Source organism: Antechinus flavipes, chromosome 2, assembly GCF_016432865.1.
Source record: "Antechinus flavipes isolate AdamAnt ecotype Samford, QLD, Australia chromosome 2, AdamAnt_v2, whole genome shotgun sequence".
Lineage (NCBI taxonomy): Eukaryota > Metazoa > Chordata > Mammalia > Dasyuromorphia > Dasyuridae > Antechinus > Antechinus flavipes.
In genome coordinates, this window is record NC_067399.1 from 276,538,832 (window position 1) to 276,557,604 (window position 18,773).

The window sequence follows — 18,773 nt, forward strand, 5'->3', positions numbered from 1 at the left end:
CTAGGCTACAGGCTGAATTGAATTAAAGTGAAATAAGACAGAAAGTTTGTCTCCCATAAGGAGACAGATAGAAAGTAGGAGGAAGATTTTTAAAAACTTATCTTACTTTGGCCAATGGAGGTGAAGAGTGAGGGGGTTGATAGAGAGGTGATTGTATTTTCTATGTTGTTGTTTTTTCTTTCTGCTGGGATCTTTGAGTGAATAGGAGAGTAGGGAGAGGCAGATTAGGTGGTTGGCATGGCCCCCAAATGATCAGCCAATAGCAACAGGCAAGTCATCAGCACACATGGGAAAGCATTTGGATTAAAAATAAATAAATCTTTATTGCCCACTCCCAAGAGAGCAGAGCGTCTGACAGGAATCTCATTCCATACCAGAGAAAAGAAAGGGGAGGGAGGACAGGGTGGGGCCAATGGGAGCAGACAAAAGGGACCCAGGGGAGAAGAGGGCTCAGGCTGAGCTGGCTGAGGCCACAAAGATGTCCTTGTAGCCTTTGATCTCCTTGACCTCGGTACAACTGACCAGCACTTGAAGTTGCCTGGCTCCCTCTTTGGTGGGGATTAGCTCTACTTCGGCTTGCATGGTATCTCCAGACTGTAAGGTGCCCAGCCTAAAATTCAGAAAGGGAAGCAGAGGCTGCCAGTTAGTGTTTTTTAAAAAAAATTCCTCGTCCCTGCTAGTGCTTTCCTTCTGGGATTACCTCCTATTTACTCTCTATCTTCCCTGGATATAATTGTTTGCATGTTGTCTCCCTCATTAGATTGGAAGCTCTCTGAGGAGGAACAGTTTTTGCCTTTTTTTATCTTCTTCCCTTAGCACAGTGCCTGATGTGCCTGATAAATATGTTTTGACTTGTTTAGTTATTTTTTTTTTCAACGAATGAGCATTTGTTTTCTTTCTTCTACCTTCCTCCCAGTTGGTGTCTTAAAGATAGGTAGAGCATGTAGTGTCCCCCTCTCTGAAGCTAGGAGAATCCCATTGGCTCCACCTGAAGTATATCTATAGTCTCAGATGTTGAGACTGAAAATAAAACAGTGGAGGAGGAACTATTCCAGAAAAAAAGCTAAAACACTTTCTCCATTTGAGAACAAAAGGAAAAAATCGCAGGGAGGAACCCAAGGAAAAATCCCAAGATAAATACCTGGATTGTCGAGCCTGCTGCTCTCTCTATTTATACATGAAGAAAGTGAAATGGGCAGATTTGAACCCAGGCCTTCTGACCACAAATTCCCATTCAGTTGTAAGCTCCTTGAGGACAAGTATTGTCTTTTGCCTCTTTTTGTACTCCCAGCATTCCACACAGTGCTTGGCACTTAATAAATGCTTAATAATTGATTGGTTGCTCTTTCCCCTTTAATCCACTGACTCCCAAAAGAAACCCAGCTGGCTTCCTGCCCAGCTTTACTTACTCAACTGTCTTTTGTCCTTCGATCAAGCCGCTCCCTTCCAGCATCAAAACACAATTCCTAAGTGGTTCATCCTGAGTATTGGTGAAGCTGATGGAGACTCTGAGTTTCTTGCCCACCGCTGCCTGCCCAAAAACCTATAGAAGTAGAATTTGGAATTGTTTGTGGCCATTTTTCTTTCTGCAAATCTTATACTTAACACACCATCTACCTCTCCTTACTTACACATCTTGCCACATCCAGGCTGTGTTACTTAAAAGAATAAATATTGACTTTAGGGAAAATCTGGAACTGAATGAATCTTTTTTTGTATTTAGAGTAAACAAATGTGTCCTCTTTGGGATACAAAAATAATGCTATGGCCCAGCACCAGTAGGACAAAAATCCAGGCAGAGGTGTACATTAAGTGTTCGTTTTTACTGGAATGGAAAAATCAAAGCCTTTTTTTGTGTACAAATGAGACAGAATCAGATCTAAAACCCCAAAGAACTTTTTGGAACCCAGAATCATCCACAAATCACCACAAATCACCCACAAAATGCCAAATGAATTGTTGACTGGAAGTAAAGGTTATTTGCATTATAATAAATATCTCATGATAAGGTTCTGTGGTTGTTGCATAATGGTCTTGGCGCTGGAGTTAGTGCTGAGGACCCTGCCCACTCTTCCTCAGATCATGATCATTTGGCCTGGTCACCTCATTCTGCCACATTAGAAATTGTATCAGGGCGGCCAAATGATTTAAAGTGCTGGGGAACTGTCCAAGTAAAAAATGTATGACCTCAGCGAAAGTGGAGACTTGACATGTGTTGAATGATTTGCTAATAAAAGAGCCAAGTTTGATTACATAAAGCTGAATTAGACAGTCTTATGAAATTTATAGAATGCAATGGCATGGAAAAAGCGAAGTAAGAAGGGTATTTTCAGGGGAAGAGAAGGAAAGAAAAATCTCCATAAAAAATAATATATGGAGTGCGAGTGAGAGATGATTTGTCTGGATTCTATTCCAATCAGTATTAATCAATATGATAGAATCACATCAAAGTTCTATGTAAGGCCCCAGATCTGTGAGTTGTAAATTCCAATTCATTTGCTTAACTACAGGAAATTAACTAAAGACCCTCCACCCTAGTTTGCCTTGTCATGGTGACCAAGCCCAATGTAACAAAGATCACAACTACGTGGAAATTCCCCCAAACATTTTTGTATCTCCAGACCAATCCCTTATCCACCAGGCACAGGCTGCCTTCTGATGACACTTGGGTCATTAGTGTGATAGCTTCTACCATTTCTTCCTGCCCAAATTAAAGAGAAGCCTGTCCATCTTGTGTGGAGATTTTCCTTACTTCACCCAACTTGTGATCCTGCTGAGAGTTTATTTTAGAAATGTCAGTCAAAGAAATTATTCTGTATTTGGTATAGTTGTTCCAGAATAATTGGAAATCTAGCCCTATAAAAGTAGGGCCCTGGAAAGAGGAAACATCTCAGATTGTGAGGAAGATCTGAGGTCCATTTCATTGGAGGGGATCGTGGACCCTTTAATAATAACCCTCTGAGCCATCTGCTCAGAGTTCTGCCTCAGTCTCTTTTATCGTACATAGGTGGGAAAATATTAATCTCCACAGAAGGAAGGGGGGGATCCCTGTTTTGCCTCAAGAGCTACCCCTCCAGGCCCTGAATCTCACCTCAATGGTCAAGTGGGGCAACTCCAAGGAGATATCTTTGATCACCAGCAGCTTCCTCCTGGTCTGCTCGATTTCCACAACCCCCGACAAGCGGATCAGTTTTTCGTCACTTATCTGGTCCTTGTAGTGGGTGAAGGGCAAGGTTATCGGCAACTCTTTCTCTGTATACAAGACCCAAAAGCCACAGTTGAGGAAAATCTTGAGACTTGGCAGTGTGTGTCTCAGCACAAATGAGCTGTGTGTTTATCTCGAGTTTGCCATAATATGCAGTTAACTAGATTGTAAGTGTGCTGAGGGAAAGAACCATGTTTTATTCATTTTTGCATCTCTCCTAGTAGTGCATTTCACATCATAAACACCTATTAAATGCTTATTGAATGAATGAATAGAACAGGCTATCTGTTTTAAACAGTTATACTTTATATACTCATACCACGTGTATACTGGCAATCCCATTTCTATCATATATAGACTAGCAACCTAAAATCAGAGAATTTTGGAGCTAAAAGAGACCTTAATGGCCATCTACTTTCAACCCATACTTGAAAAAGAACCCCCATCATTGCAAAGCAAGTGGTCATCCAACTTTTCCTTGAAGATTTCCAAGAAGGGCCTTCTATCTCCCAAGGCTGCTAATCCCACTTTTGGATAGCTCTAATGGATAGAAGTCTTGTTTGGTTTTTGTTTTTTTAACTCCAATCTTACATTTGCTTTTCTGCAACTTCCACTCTCCTGCTTTTACTCCTTGAAGTCAAACAGAACCAGGGCCATCCCTCTTATGGCAGCTCCTAAAATACTTGACCATCACTATCATGCATCCCAAGTCAAACATCCCTATTCCTCATAAGGTTTAGACATAGGGCACTGGGGATGGCTCAGTGGATAGAGTGCTGGGTTGGAGTCAGGAAACTCTGGGTTCAAATCTGGCCTCAGACACTAGAAGTATGACCCTGGCCAAGTCACTTAACCCTGTTTGCCTCAGTTTCCACATCTATAAAATGAGCTGAAGAAGGAAATGATCAACCAGTCCAAGAAAACTCCAAATGGGGAACTGGACACAACTCAACCATAATGACAACTGCAACAATTGTATCTTGGCTGCGCTTCAATGAAATATTTTCCAGTCAGAATCTTCCTATATTATGGAACCCAGAATTGAACAAATATTCTAGGTGTGTCTAATCTGGGTAGAAAACAGAAAAACTACCATTTCTTTATCCCTGAAACTAGGTTTCTCTTCGTGCAGCCTGAGGTAAAGTGGGGTGTTTTGGGTGTCACATCACATCCCTGGGGATATGTCAGAAAGCCTTTCTGCAGAAAGATCTGCAGATTCTGTATCTCTCATTTAGGTGCCTTTGTGCAAGTCCCCATATGTCACCTGTTCATATGGTTCCAGGGTACAACCATGTAGATTTGGGTATAACCTCCCAGGGGAAACAGTCACTCTTAGTTTTATCTTGGGAGCTCCACCTCTCAGACCCTTCTGTCCCACACAAGTGGACCCTTTCTGGGCTGTCCCCTTACTCACCCTCCCCTTGGACCAAACTGAAGCTCAACTGATCTCTCCAGAGTGGGGCTTGGGCATTGCCTCCGTGGAAAACCGCCTGGGCACTAAGCCACACGTGCAGCAGAAGCTGCTTAATTCCCATCTCTGAGCCCTGAAGTCTCCTGGCCCTCAGCAAAAATGCTAAGTCCTGACCCCACTCAGGGGTCTTGGCTAGCTTGAGCTGCAGCTTGACTGGTTTTTCCTGAACCAGGCCGTCCGCATCCGTTCCATGTAGGGATAAGAAGACCCAGTTGAGCCAAATAATATTCGAGAAGCCTTCATGAACACAGACCGTTCTTCTGCTGATCCTGTAAGAAAGAGAGAAAGAGGTTGTGATGGAAACTGTGCTAAGGACCCAAGAGTCTGGGTTCTCCCCTTCTTTCCCTATTATAGGACCCTAGTACCTCTCTTTCCTCCCCCCTGCCTCAGAGACTGTCTGAAACCCCAGTAGTCCCTGAAAATCTAGCACACGCCCAATCCTTTTCAACAGTCTTCCCATCTCAGAATTTGGGGACTTCAGAGAGTTGGGTGCCAGGGAATATTTAACAAACATCTCTTCAGGGAAAAATATATGTTTGACACACTTTCAAGTTTATTCTATATTATTAATATTTTCTTCATCACTCTCTTCAAGTCTAGATAATTAACAAAGAAATACCTTTTGCATGGCTATACGTGTATAAATATATCAAATTGCTTGCTTTCTCAATGAGAGAGGTGAAGAGTGGGAGTAAGGAAGAGAATTTAGAACTCAAAATTAAAATAAAAAGAATGTTAAGATTGTTTTGTTTGTAATTGGGGGAAATATTAAGTCATTGAAAAAACAAAACAATAAATCAAGCCTTGATTTGTAGAATTGGCCAATTTCCAAGATATAAATGCTCACGTGAGTGATTGGAAAGAGCTGGCTCCAATGTATTCTTAACTTCATCCTTTCTTCCTTGGGTTCATTCAGTATACAAATCCTAACCTCTAGTCACTTTCCTTGTATCCCTGGTATAAATCTAATTTAATTATAAGGAATGATTTAAAAAATAATTTACTATCGTCTATGAGAACTTCAACATTCATTTCTCTCTAATTTTGATGATTTCCTCTTTTCTTTTTACTTTGGCTTTCTTAATTGACATTCTAATTTTCTAAATGGTTATTCAAAAAATAAAAATTAAATAAGAGTGAGAGGAAAAACCCTGTTTATGTAGACGTTTCATTTAAAACAAATAAGAAATATAAACTATATGTCTAATGACTACAGAATAGTTGAATTAAATTTTGATTTATATTAATATAAGGGAATATTACAAGATTTATAATTCTACCTATTTCCTAAACTGACACATTTGCTTTCTTTGTGTTGCCATTGTGCCTCTCCCAAAAAAAAACTACAAACTAATCAAATTATGAATATGGGGTCTGTGATTTCCTCTTCAAAAACTGATTTTATATCAAGTTATAACCTTATAGAAAGGAGCTTGCCAGAATGCATTGTCAATTGCTGACTGGCACTGATAATGCCGTTCATATCAGTTCAAGCAACAAGAAAAAATAGCCCTAAAAAGAGATTTAATAACAAAATTTGAAATGATGAGTATATCAAAGAAGAAGTCTTAGAAATGATTAATAACTATATAAAAACAAATAACAGACACTAACAAAATTTCAGGGAAGCAGACAAAACAGTCTATAATGTAATAACTGTACGTCTTCTGTTACTAATGAAATAGAGGATTTATTCTGCAAAGAAGTACCAAACGCAACAGGAAGGAAGGACTGCATGGCTCCTTCCTCTCTTCCTCTTTTTTCCCTCCTCCTGAGACTTACTGAGTAGAACTGGGCAAATTTTAACTCAAGTGAAGCACCCTGAAAGGCCTCTAAGTTCAGCCTGGTGAGAGAGGCTGAGTCTGGATGGAAGCGAAGAAAAGTGAGAGGGGAGAATGTTGAACAAAACACTAGATGGTGTAGATAGGAGAGAACTAGCAGCCTCACAGTAAGAAGACCTAAATTCAGTTCTCACCTGTGAAATAGGGACTGTGTGACCCTCAATTTTAATCTGTCAGCCCCTGTCAAGTCCCTCAAAGATTCTGAACTGCAGAAAAGGTACTGATCTGCATTGATAAAGGTTCTTCATTAGAAAGTCCCTATATACAACTCTGGTGAAAAATTATAAATGATTATTTTATAAATATGATTATAAATATAATTATATATAATGTATGACAACTATAAGCCATCTATTATATAAAATTAATATATGATAAATATTATAATTGTACATTTTTATATCATAAATTACAAATATAAATTGCTCCATGTAGAATAACTTATATAGAAATCCTTTCTCACTCTATCCTGCCCCCCAAAAAATTCCATTTCTAGTTTCCAACCCCAATACTTTTAAAAAGAATTTAACAAGAAGTCCCTATTTTCCTTTAACCATGTTCTTCTTTCCATCTGATCATTATCAATGAACTATTTTAAAACTGAAAAATATGTTAAAGTCACAGTAGTAATTTGATAATAAGGATCATGGGATAATAGTGCTTTGTTCCAGTGCATTGGTAAATTCATCTCTGTTTGCCTCAGTTTCCTCAATTATATAATTAGGATAATAATAGCACCTACCTCCCAGATTGTTGTTAGGATCAAATAAAATCATATGAGATTTATAAAAGCATTTAGCATAGTGCCTGGAATTTGGTAGGAGTTTTATAAATAGTTATCCCTCTAATTCCCTTCCACATTTGTTTTCTTTCTTGAAAAGGGCAGGTCCTAGTTGGTTGACCACAGGTCTATTACTCTCCTTCAATCATTTCAAATATGTCTGCCTCTTTGTGAACCCATTTAGGATTTTCTTGACACAGATACTTAAGTGGTTTGCTACTTTCTTCTCCAATTATATCCTCTTTAACTAATATAAAAGAATTATTGGATGAACTGACAATTCTGAAATTGAACTTTGCCCAAAATGAAAAGAAGCTAGACCCACAAAATTTTGCAAGGTCAATCTATATTATAATTTCCAGAACAGAATGTGTCAGAATATGATCTAAATTGGCCCTAACAACTTCTCTTCTTCTGTATTCCATGCACCACTTTCACAGTATATTAGGCTGATCTTGAAGAAGATATCTGAGAGATCTTTAATAACATTTTATGCATTTGTCTAAATTGTATATGTAGATGTTATATTGGCAAGGACAGACTGAAAAAGGAAGAGACAAAAAAAAATCTTTTAAGATAGCTAGCTGGGAAAGTAAGGGGTGATAATGATATCTATTTATTTTTGTATATTGACCACTATCTATATCTAAGCATATACCTATATAGGTACTCATGTATGTATACAAAGACAAAAATAATGAAACAATCCTTACTCTCAAGAAATTTCTGTACACACACACACACACACACACACACACACACTCAGTTCTTCCTGTTCCAAGCATAACTGTAACTGTCTCATCACTAGCTGCCTATCAGAAGTTGTTAAAGGAAAGTTCCTAATACAAAATAATTATCTGCTTGAGCTTATTCTCATTGGAATGAACAATATTTGCTTTTGAGCTAAATAGTCCCCTGTGTACTTTCTCTATTTTAATTCTGTGTATTTACTTTTTTGAGGGGAAAGCTTTTTATTTTCAAAACATATGCATGGATAATTTTTCAACATTGATCCTTGCATAGCCTTTTGTTCCAATTTTTTCCCTTCATCTCCCCACCCCCTCCCTAGATGGCAAGCAATACAATACATGTTATACATGTCAAAATATATGTTAAATACAATCTATGTAAACATTTATACAATTATCTTGCTGCATAAGAAAAATCAGATCATAAAGGAAAGAAAATGAGTATGAAAACAAAATTCAAATGAACAACCACAAAAAACGTGAGAATGTTATGGTGTGTTTGTGTATTTACTGTCAAAGAAAGACCAGAAGGAAGCAAGTTATAACTTTTGGGTTTTATCTGCTCACACATTAATACCAAGTCAAAAAAAATCCCCAAGTTCAAAAGAGTCATGGAATAAATATGTAGAAAAGAAATGTATGTCCAGGAGGAGAGTTACAAACCCTGCTTAGGAAAGCAAGCAAATTTCCTGAATGAGGTATCTCTCTGCTCTTCTCTCCACGGTAAGAGGAAGCATTTAATAAATGTTTATTGACTAGACACATTTAACATTGTGACATTTAACAAATTCATTGTAACATTTAACAAATTTATCTGACTTCCAAATTTCTTAATTGGTTTCTAAATTCAAAGAAAATTTGTGGAGTTTTAAAGTAAACCTATCCTGACCCTGATTCCCTCCCATTTAATCTTTTCCAGTGGACTGCAATGCTCTCTCATTTTCTGAATATTAAAAGTTCACCTTCACTCCCAGCAGTGGTAAACCCTGTGGACAAAGTGACATCATTCTATCCACCATAAAACAATACCATAGATCTATAGCCGGTCTGACCAAGTCACTCATTTACTTAAAAAGCTCTAGGATTTCCCCATTGCCTCTAGAATAAAATAAATTCCTCTATTGGCATTTAAAGCCTCTCACATTCTGGCTCCAGTCTACCTTTGAAGACTTATTATTCCCTTTTATGTTTTCTATAACCCAGCCAGACTAACCCCTTGCTGCTCTTTACAAGTGACATTCCCTTTCCTACTTCTGGGGCTTTCCCCAGACATGAAATTCATTATCCTTGTTTGGAATGCCAGAGGAGTCACAGAGCTAGAGCTGGAGGGATCTCAGAGACCATCTAAACTGTACCCCAGTATTATTCTCCCAGCCTCTATTTATTAAAATCTTTTGCTTCCTTCAAAGCTCAGCTCAAGGATCAGCTCCTACCTGAGATGTTTCCTAATCCACCCCCTATCCAGTAGCTGGTGGTTACACCTCACTCAAATTACCTAACACTTATTTCGTGTTTTGTACTTATTTCTATGGGGTCTTGAAGAGTCAGATATGACTGAACAACTGAACAACAACAAATACTTGTGCTTTCCTACCAGCTGCCTTCAAGAAAATGTAAGCCTCTTACGGGCAGGAGCTCTCGGTTTTTTCCTTTGATAACTCAGGACTGAGCAGCACAGTGCTTCACACAACAGTAGACACTTAATAAATGCTTGCTGATTAACTGAGAAATCCCAACTTGTTGTTGTTCAGTCATTTTAGCCATGTACAACTCTTTGTGACCCATTAGGGATTTTCTTGGCAACTACTCCCACTCCTACTAGTAATGTAGTTTATCAATTCCCTCTCCAGCTCTTTTGACAGAAGAGAAAACTGAGATAAACAGAATTAAGTCACTGCCCAGGGTCATATAGCTAGCAACTGCCTGAGGCTGAACTTGAACTCAGATCTTCCTGACTCCAAGCCTCATTCTATCCACTGGGGTACACAGGTAAGGAATTCCATGAGGGATGGCATAAAGTAAGAGAGCTAAGTGAACCCACTTCCCCAGTTCCCAGGGGCCCCACATACCTTCAGGGTACTTGTAGAAGTTGGTGATGTCCTGGCGTTTGTCAGAGCCCACCATCTTGGTGCTTATTTTTTTCCCAATGGCGCTAGTGTTGTGGGAAAGGATCTCCGTCACTTGACCATAGTCTTGGAGCCAGATGACTTCATCCGCATTCACCTCAGCAAACACGAACGGTGTGTCATAGGCTAGTTGGATGTCCCCTTCTTTGATAGCTTTGACAGAGGCTGGTCCACAGCAGAATATTCCTAAGGAAGATTGGAGTTGGGGAGAGACACAGGAAAGGTGCCATGCTCTCCAACTGGGGGAAGTGAGTATGATAGAGGGAAAGAATAGAAAGAAAATGACCCCCAAAGAATTGGAAGAACAAACTGATAATGGGGCCATATGGGGGACTCAGTGATAGAGCCAGAGCTAGAGTGGGGGATCACAGCCTGAGGCAGGCATTTCAATTCTGTTTCCTCTGTTTTTTCCATCTGTAAAATGGGGGAAATACTTGTATTACCCACCTCATATCATTACAGCGAGGAAAACATTTTAAAATTATAGCTATTTATTTAGTTAAGTTTAAACATAAAGAAAATTTTCATATATAAATCAAAACATGCCTTCCCCAAATAGGAATTCTACTTCATACCACTTGCTTTAAATATATAATTCTACTTTTACCTCGAAGCAATTTTGCTTGTCATGTTACTAGCTGAATAAGTGAACTTTCCTTAGGCGAATTTAAAATATTACAATGGCCCTTTAAAACATCACCATCATCATCATCATATATTTTAAATTAACTCCACCTTCCATTAACTTCCCTTTCTTCTTCCCAATTAAAAACACAAAGGGTTAGGGGTTGAAGGAGTTTTACACAATTAAAATTAATCCACACAGTGACCATATTTGAAAATCTATGTTACCTTTGAGAAAAATATTTTATTAACTGTAAGGAACCACATAAATGGGAATCATCAGAAAAGTTGTATGTGGTTGAGGAGGTAGAATATTGGACTTGGGGTCAAAAAGGCTTGATGTTAAATTCCCTTTGTTATGTGACCACTGGACTAACCATTTCAGCATTTTAAGCTCTGAGTGACTCTGAAAATATAAATTAAGTGATCTTTTACTTTTACATGACTCTCCCTCCAAGATCTGCCACATAACTTTTACCTCAATTCCTCCCTCACTTTTCTAGCCACCTGCCTTGATGTCCTTCTCTGTTTTTCCATCAAGGAAAAAAAGTAGATATTGGTAGAGAGAGGTGAGGAGGGAAGGGGGATGAAGGAGTGAAGGAGAGAATGAAAGGGAGAGTTGGAGAAGCTGTTATTTTTTTTTCTGAAGAATCTTTTCTTTTGGTCCCAATGGGATTGACATTTGAGTTCCTCTTAGAGTGATACCTTACTTACCTCTACTAGTTTCCTGGGGAGTTGGATCTAGGACCTGCCATCCATCATATCCCGGTGGGAGATCTTTTCTGGTCATCCAGCATTCATTCCAAACATGGAAATTCCTGTGGAAGAATATTGATTCTTCAGGATTGAAATTCAACAAAATAAGAAGGTGGTTACAAAGACTCACATGGATCCATCAGGGCCCATTGTCTATGGAGAAGGAAGACATGCCAGGTGTATTTCCCACCATCACCTCACTGGGATGTTGATGACCATGGCTTGTGAGTAGGAAGAGGGCAAAGGGCTAATCTTGAATGTTATCAAGGAATAACAGCCAAGTTCAAAGTTTATTCTCTTTGACATAGAGTCATCAAGAAACTCCCTAGCATTGAAGTCTTAAAACCTGAGTTCAAATCTCAGCTCTGTTACTACTTGGGAGATTGAAGTCAAATCAGCCTTTTGGGGTCTCAGTTTTCTCATCTGTAAAATGAAGGGGTGAGAACTTGAAGATTCCTTCCAGCGCTAGATTTTTTTTTTATTCCAAATGTAGGATGGTGTCACAGAATAAGCAAGGGAACTTAGGCTTGAATCCTGCCTTTGCCCTGCATTATCTGCATGATACTGGGCAAGTTACTTTACCTTTCAACCTCAATTTTCTCAACTGTAGAATGGGGAGAGATGTACTAGATGGCTATGATTCTAAGAGGTCTCCTTTTACTATAATGGAACAAACCATAGGCTGATTTGGAAGCAAAGGAGATAGGAAATAGATCAAGTTAATGATAGGAATAAGGGAGAGGGACTAGAGTTGTGATTTCATCCATAGGAAACTCCCACGGGAAGAAACTCTCTCCATTATTCCAAGTTGACACCTTTTCTTCAACTTAACTCTTAGAGTATTTAGAAGTTAAATGACTTGGTAAGGTCACACAGAGATAGATATTGAACTCAGATCTTCCTTACTTCAAAGACAGCTTTCTATACATTAAGCTGCAAATTAGCAATAGACTAATAAATATTTGTTGAATTGAAATTGCTGCCTTAGGGGGTAGCTCGATGCCATGCAGTGGAAGACCAGAATTCAAATCCAGCCTTAGCTGTGTGACCCTTGGTCACACAAGTTATATATCTCTCATAGCTTTCCCCTCCCCAAGGAAAAAAGAAAGGAAGGAAGGAAGGAAGAAATTTTTGCCTTTTACTCAAGATTCAGAATAAGATGTACTTTTCAGATGTGGCCAATATGAGAACATGTTTTGTTTGACTATGCATATTTATTATAAGGATTTTGCTCTTCTTTTGTCTTCTTTTATTGGAATGGAGCAGTTGGAGAGAAAAAATATTATGGATATAATAAACTCATCCCCTCCAAAAAAGAGAAAAATAAAAGGAGGTCATTAAAACTTTTAAAAAAATGTACAGAAGGTAGCATAGAAAGAATTATAGGCAAGAAAATCAGCTCGGAAAGTTCTATGTTGAATTTATTAACTATTATTATTATGGCACTGTACCTGGAGTCAAGAGAAATGTGGCCTCCCAGTGGGCAAGTCACTTAACTTTTGTTTTCCTCAGTTTTGTCAGTAATAAAATAGGGCTAATAATAACACCTGCTTCTCAGGATTATTGGGAAGATAATTCCTGCAAAGCAGTTTGCAAATCTTTAAGATATCTATCTGTGTATGTATCTGACTACCTTTCTTTATATCTATCTATGTATACACACACACACACACACACACACACACACACACACACACACTTTTTTTTTTAATTGGGAAAAATAAGCAAAAGCATATAATATTTAGGCTTCACGTACAATCTTTTTTTTCTGTTCTTCCATGTGTATAGAAATGCTAATTTTGCTTGACATTTGTTATTCAGAATTTTTTCAGAAAGAAATTCAATTTTAAAAGAAATTGCTGCTTTATAATGCTGTGGGACATCTATCCTGACCCTATCCTATTAAATGGTTTAGAACGTGAACCAACACCGCCCTCTGCTGCCAAACAAAGAGAATTGTTTCTTCCGGCACAATAAATTCATCTAGAAACGATCTATATTCTTAGTTTACCCAATATTCTTTATCTTCGTTTCCTCTGGAATATAAATGAATATCGCTTCATCCAAAGATTCATTATTGTCAATGTATTTTTATTCTAAGAAAAAAGCCAAAAAGGCGCTTATGTCTCTGGCTATTAATCCTTGTCTAAGAGAAAAACAACCAAAAGAAAGGATTGAACAAAAAGTCAATCAAACAAGATATTTACAGATATCACACTAAAGAAAACTATTCTGATAATGCAAAATAAGATTATAAATTTAGAGTTGGAGGGGACTATAAAGGCCACTGAGGCAGCCCTCTTATTTTAAATATGAAGAAACTGAGGCTGGGAGAAGTTGTGACTTTCCAATGTCACTCAGCTAGTAGGTTTTGCTTCTCATTTATAACTTTATTCTTTTGGAATTAATTATGGGTCATAATCTCAACAGGGATTTCCAGTAATTTTTATGAAGGCATCCCCACATGCTGGACCAATTCCATAGTCCAATCAAGAAATTAAAGTAAAAAAAACAACAACCAAAAGCCAGGGATAGAATTTGGTCCTGAACAATCTTTAACCCCCTTCCTAGGCAGAATACAAAGGTTTACCATATTTTATCTCTTCTCTCCCATGGCATCATTTCTGCATGTTTATCGTAGAACATGTCAATGGTCAGGTTGCCATCTGTATTATGTGCGGATCGAAAATTGGTAATTACTCGGGTTGGAACTCCCAGGCATCTCATCACTGGAAAGAAAGAAGAGTTGATAGGAACTGATTTCATTTAAAGTTTATTATTATGATTAATTATAAAATTAAAGATTATTTGGTTCAGAGTCTAATTCTCAGATTATAAGGAGGGTAAAAATCAGATAATAAGCATTCAGATTGGCCCTTGCTGGGATACCTATTCACGCTCTCTCCTGCCTCCAGATGCTGGCAGCAAAGGGTAGGGGGATTTTCCCATCCCAACCCTAAGGCATGGGATTTCAGAAGCCAACTTCTCTGCTGGATGTGAAAGATCAAAAAGAGTAGGGGGAACATTTTTCTGCCAAAGGTCATTGTCCCAGAGAAAATAATCAACTCTCCTCCCCCCAAAATCCCCACTCAAATGTATGACTCTATATCACTGACAATTCAAATGCCAGCTAAAATCCCACCTTCAACAAGTTTTTCTTAATTTTAGTGCCTTTCCTCTGAGACTATCTCTAATTTATCCTGAATCTAGCTAGTTCGCACATAGTTTTTATGTTGTCTCCCCCATTAACTGTGGGCTTTTTGAGGTCAGGGGACTGTTTTGTGGCTCCTCAGAGGCACTCCACACTTCTCCCCACTGGTTTCTCCTCTCTCTCCTAGACTAACCCTTATTTTACAGATGAGGAAATGGAGAACCATAGGGGTTGGGTCATTTGCCCAAAGTCACACAAACAGTAAATAGACCTTCAGTGTGTTCATTTGTTCCAATATCTTTCCATTTCCCCCTGGCACCTTTGGGAAGGGGGTTCCTGTCTGCACTGTGAGTACACAGTGACTTAGCATATGGCACTGGAAATCATGTCCCTTCTCTCTCATCCTCTGTCTATACTGCAGTAGATTCCTAGGACTCACAGGTTGAGAGCTGCCATCTTGCAGTTTCCCAGCTTCGGTTTCACCACTTGTTTACATATCAAGCCCTTCTACTCAAAGCAAATTCTGCTTGTTTGAACAAGGTTACAAAAGAACTCCTCAAATCCATTTCTCCTGGGACACAAAGGCTGTTGTTGGGTGGACTGCGGTAATGATTGGAGAACATAGGGCAAGGGCTAGATTGAGAAGTTCCCCTGGGGTTTGGCCATGGGAGAAACACCATCTGGCTGCTTCCTATTTTAACTAATTAGTCTTGCTAACTAAGTACTAAGCACAGTTGTTTTTATGCTGCAAGTGCTATCAATGTCCTCTAAATGTCAGGGTCCTGGGGAAAAGCCAATCTCTCTGTCCTAGAAACAGCATTGCTCGCTACCAGGAGAGAAGGGAGCCCATCTGTGTCCCAAATTTCTGTGTCCCCAGAGAAACAGAAAGATAGACGCTGATGAATCATCTTTCTGGATTGATTTCATATTACTCCCCCTTATACACTTTATGTTCCATCCAAGCTACTTGCTCTTCCAAAAAGAAGCACGTTCTTCATGGAAATTGTGCTTAAAATCTAAAAGATCACTTGGAAGTAGTGAACTGGTCAAAGGAAGCACTTCCTTTCAACTCAGGGGGTAGCTTTTGTAAGTGCATGGTGGAGAGGGAACTTTACCCTTTACATTTCAGAGTATAAGCAAATTGTTTTCTTAGCAAACATATTGGACCAACTTGTCATTTCCTTCTTCAGTAAATCCTCATTTTATAGATGAGGAACTGATACAAATGGGGATTAAGGGTCACACAGCTACTAAGTGTCTGAAGTCACATTTGAACTCAGACCTTCCTGACTCCAGAACTGGTGCAAGTAATCCCTTACTATTTCCTAAAAGTTTACTGCTTATAGGAAAAATTGGCTGTTGAGCTAGCATGAAAGAACATACAGAAGGCCTAAGCTGGGGAAATCTCTCTCTTTCTTCCTTTCTCTCTTCCTCTCTCTGTCTCTGTCTCTCTCTGTCTCTCTTTCTCTGTCTCTCTGTCTCTCTGTGTCTGTCTCTCTCTGTCTCTGTTTCACTCTTTCTCTCTCTCTCTCTCTCTCTCTCTCACACACACACACACACACACACACACACACACACACACACACAGCAAGAACTGTTTTGGTAGGGAAAGAGGCAATAATAACTATGGCATGATTTCCTTATCTCCCCAGTGGACATACATGTGGCCATCAAACCATGGCCATTTCTATTCTCTTTTTTTATGTCTAATATTCCCTGCCCTTGGGTGAATGGGTATTAGAGATTACCACTGTGCCCTCTGAAGCAGAGAAGTAAATAGCCACTTTTCCATTACTCATTTCTAGGAACAGAACTCCAGTGGAGTTAATGTTAAAAGGCAGAGTTTGCTGCACATACTTCAAGAATTGAGCCCTACTTTGGCCAGGAAACTGCCCCCAATGATTAAGAAAGCTAGAAATGCTAAGCAACATGAGTTCACAAAGTAAAGAAAGAATAATGAAGGTCCTCTACAGGGGAATTTCAAGACTATGTGAGTTGGGAGAGGTGGCTATCATCATCAGGCAAAATAATATCGCAACAAAACCTCAGTGTATATATTCAAGTTGCTTCCTAATTGTAATTAGCACAATGCTTAAGAACATCACCAGAGTACTTTGGATATAGTTATTACATTTCCCTGGGGGGAAAAATGTAAAATTTTGTCAGATGAATGGAGGAATAAATAAATGAATGAAAGAACAAAAAGCTAACATTTTAAACATATCACTTCATGAAAATAATTCAATCATTCTAAAATTAACTGATACTTACACATACCTAGCCCTGTAGTATGGGAAGTGACAGTCAAGGACATTTAACCCTTTAGAGGGTTGAAGATTCCTACCTGTGCACATCACTGCTGCAAAGACCCAGCATTGCCCGTATTTCACAGGCTGGCCTCTGGTGGCGTGCCACTGTCTCAAGATGGCAACACTCCCATTCCATTCCAAAGGGTTGACTCCTCTGGAGTAATCCTCACTCCAGTTCCCCTGTAACACCCCACTGTCATCATTGCTGTTGATCTGAAAAGGACACATTTGGCTTTTGAATGATGGTGGGAAAATTTAGACAATTCTGCAAGAGAGGAAGGACAAAGGACTATTGAAGAGAATAATTGATTTCTTCCTTACCATAGCACTCACCACCCTACAGACATACATAACGCTGTTTCTCTGGGAATAGTCCTTTGAGGGATTTCTTAAGAAATTCAGGTTTCTGTCCAGAATCTCAAAGCAGATGTCTATAATGTCATCTTCAAACTTTCCGGTGATTGCAAGGAAAAAAAAAAGAAGAAATAAGGGGAGGAAAAGGCTAGCTCTTATCCTTAAACTCATTGGCACAGGCTCTTAGAGATATATTTTCATTTCAGTAAATAACCAATAAGACAGACCTGCTAAATTGATATTGAATGAGTGAATAAAAAGCATTTATTAATACTTAGTATGTGCAAGGTACTGGAGATACAAATAGAAAAACAAGATTTTCTAAGTTCTCAAAGGGATTGATATGCTATATTATTCCCTTCTTCAAGAAGCCTCAGATGCTCTCTGTTGCTTCTAAAATACAAATTCTTCTGCTTTACAAAGTCTATCTTTCTAGACTGAGTTCACCTTTTTCTCATTTATACACTCTATGTTCCATCCAAACTGGTCCACTTGCTCTTCCTAATACAGAAGATTGCATCTGACACAGCCTGGCACAAATCTCTACCTGACTAGAATGTTTTCCTTCCTCACCTCTGCTTCTTGGAATCCTTAGGTCCTCCAAGCCTCAGTTCAAGGGTCATTTACTACACAAGACCTTTCTTGATCTCCATCCACCCAGTTATTACTATTCTCTGCCTACAAAATTGCTTTGTATTTAAATGCATATATTTCATGTTTCCTTAATCTATGTATAGTCTGACTTTCCCATAGAACATATGCTCCCTGAGGCAGGGACTATTTTTGTCTTTGTATTTCCAGGTTCCAATTCCTACAGTTTCCCTGAATGTGGTAGGAGATTAATAAATGTTTGTTGAATGAAGAAATACAGCATTATATATGTCAACTGATCAAAAATTATTTAGGATCATGGAATCATAGATGAGCTAGAGCTCAAAAGCAACTCAGAAGCCATCTACTTCAACTAATGAACACTTTTTATGTATTAACATTATGTTTGGCATTCTGGGGAGTACAAAAAGGCATTTGATGTAGACCTTCCCTGCAAGGAGCTTGTAGAGTCCAGATAGGAAGCCAAAACTAATGCACAAAACACTTAGAAGAAAATTAAATGTTGGTACATGGAGTACTGACAATAATTCAAGATACTATAATAGAAAAGAGTATTGCAGTCTTGTAGCCACGAGTTATTATTAATATTGTTTGGTCATGAATGACTCTTTGTAGCTCCTTTTGAGGTTTTCTTGGTAGAGATACTGGAATAGTTTGCTATTATTTTCTCCATCTCATTTTTCAGATGAGGAAACTGAGGCAAACATGATTAAGTGATTTGCCCAGCTAGTAACTGTCTGAGGCCAGATTTAAACTCAGTCCTGAATCATGACTTGGCATTCTATCCGCTGCGC

At 38.7% G+C, this 18,773-nt stretch overlaps 1 protein-coding gene across 1 annotated transcript in view; it reads right to left on the reverse strand.

Moving 5' to 3' along the window:
• Nucleotides 1-297: 297 nt before the first annotated feature.
• The window catches only part of TGM7 (transglutaminase 7), a 35,527-nt gene continuing 17,051 nt past the window's right edge, over nt 298-18,773 (reverse strand). Inside the window, 10 exon segments of the mRNA XM_051973657.1 lie at nt 298-610; nt 1,410-1,543; nt 3,092-3,252; nt 4,620-4,856; nt 4,859-4,945; nt 10,117-10,359; nt 11,512-11,615; nt 14,144-14,282; nt 17,049-17,226; nt 17,335-17,463. Of these exon segments, the coding sequence (XP_051829617.1) occupies nt 451-610; nt 1,410-1,543; nt 3,092-3,252; nt 4,620-4,856; nt 4,859-4,945; nt 10,117-10,359; nt 11,512-11,615; nt 14,144-14,282; nt 17,049-17,226; nt 17,335-17,463 (1,572 nt within the window). The 3' untranslated portion in view covers nt 298-450.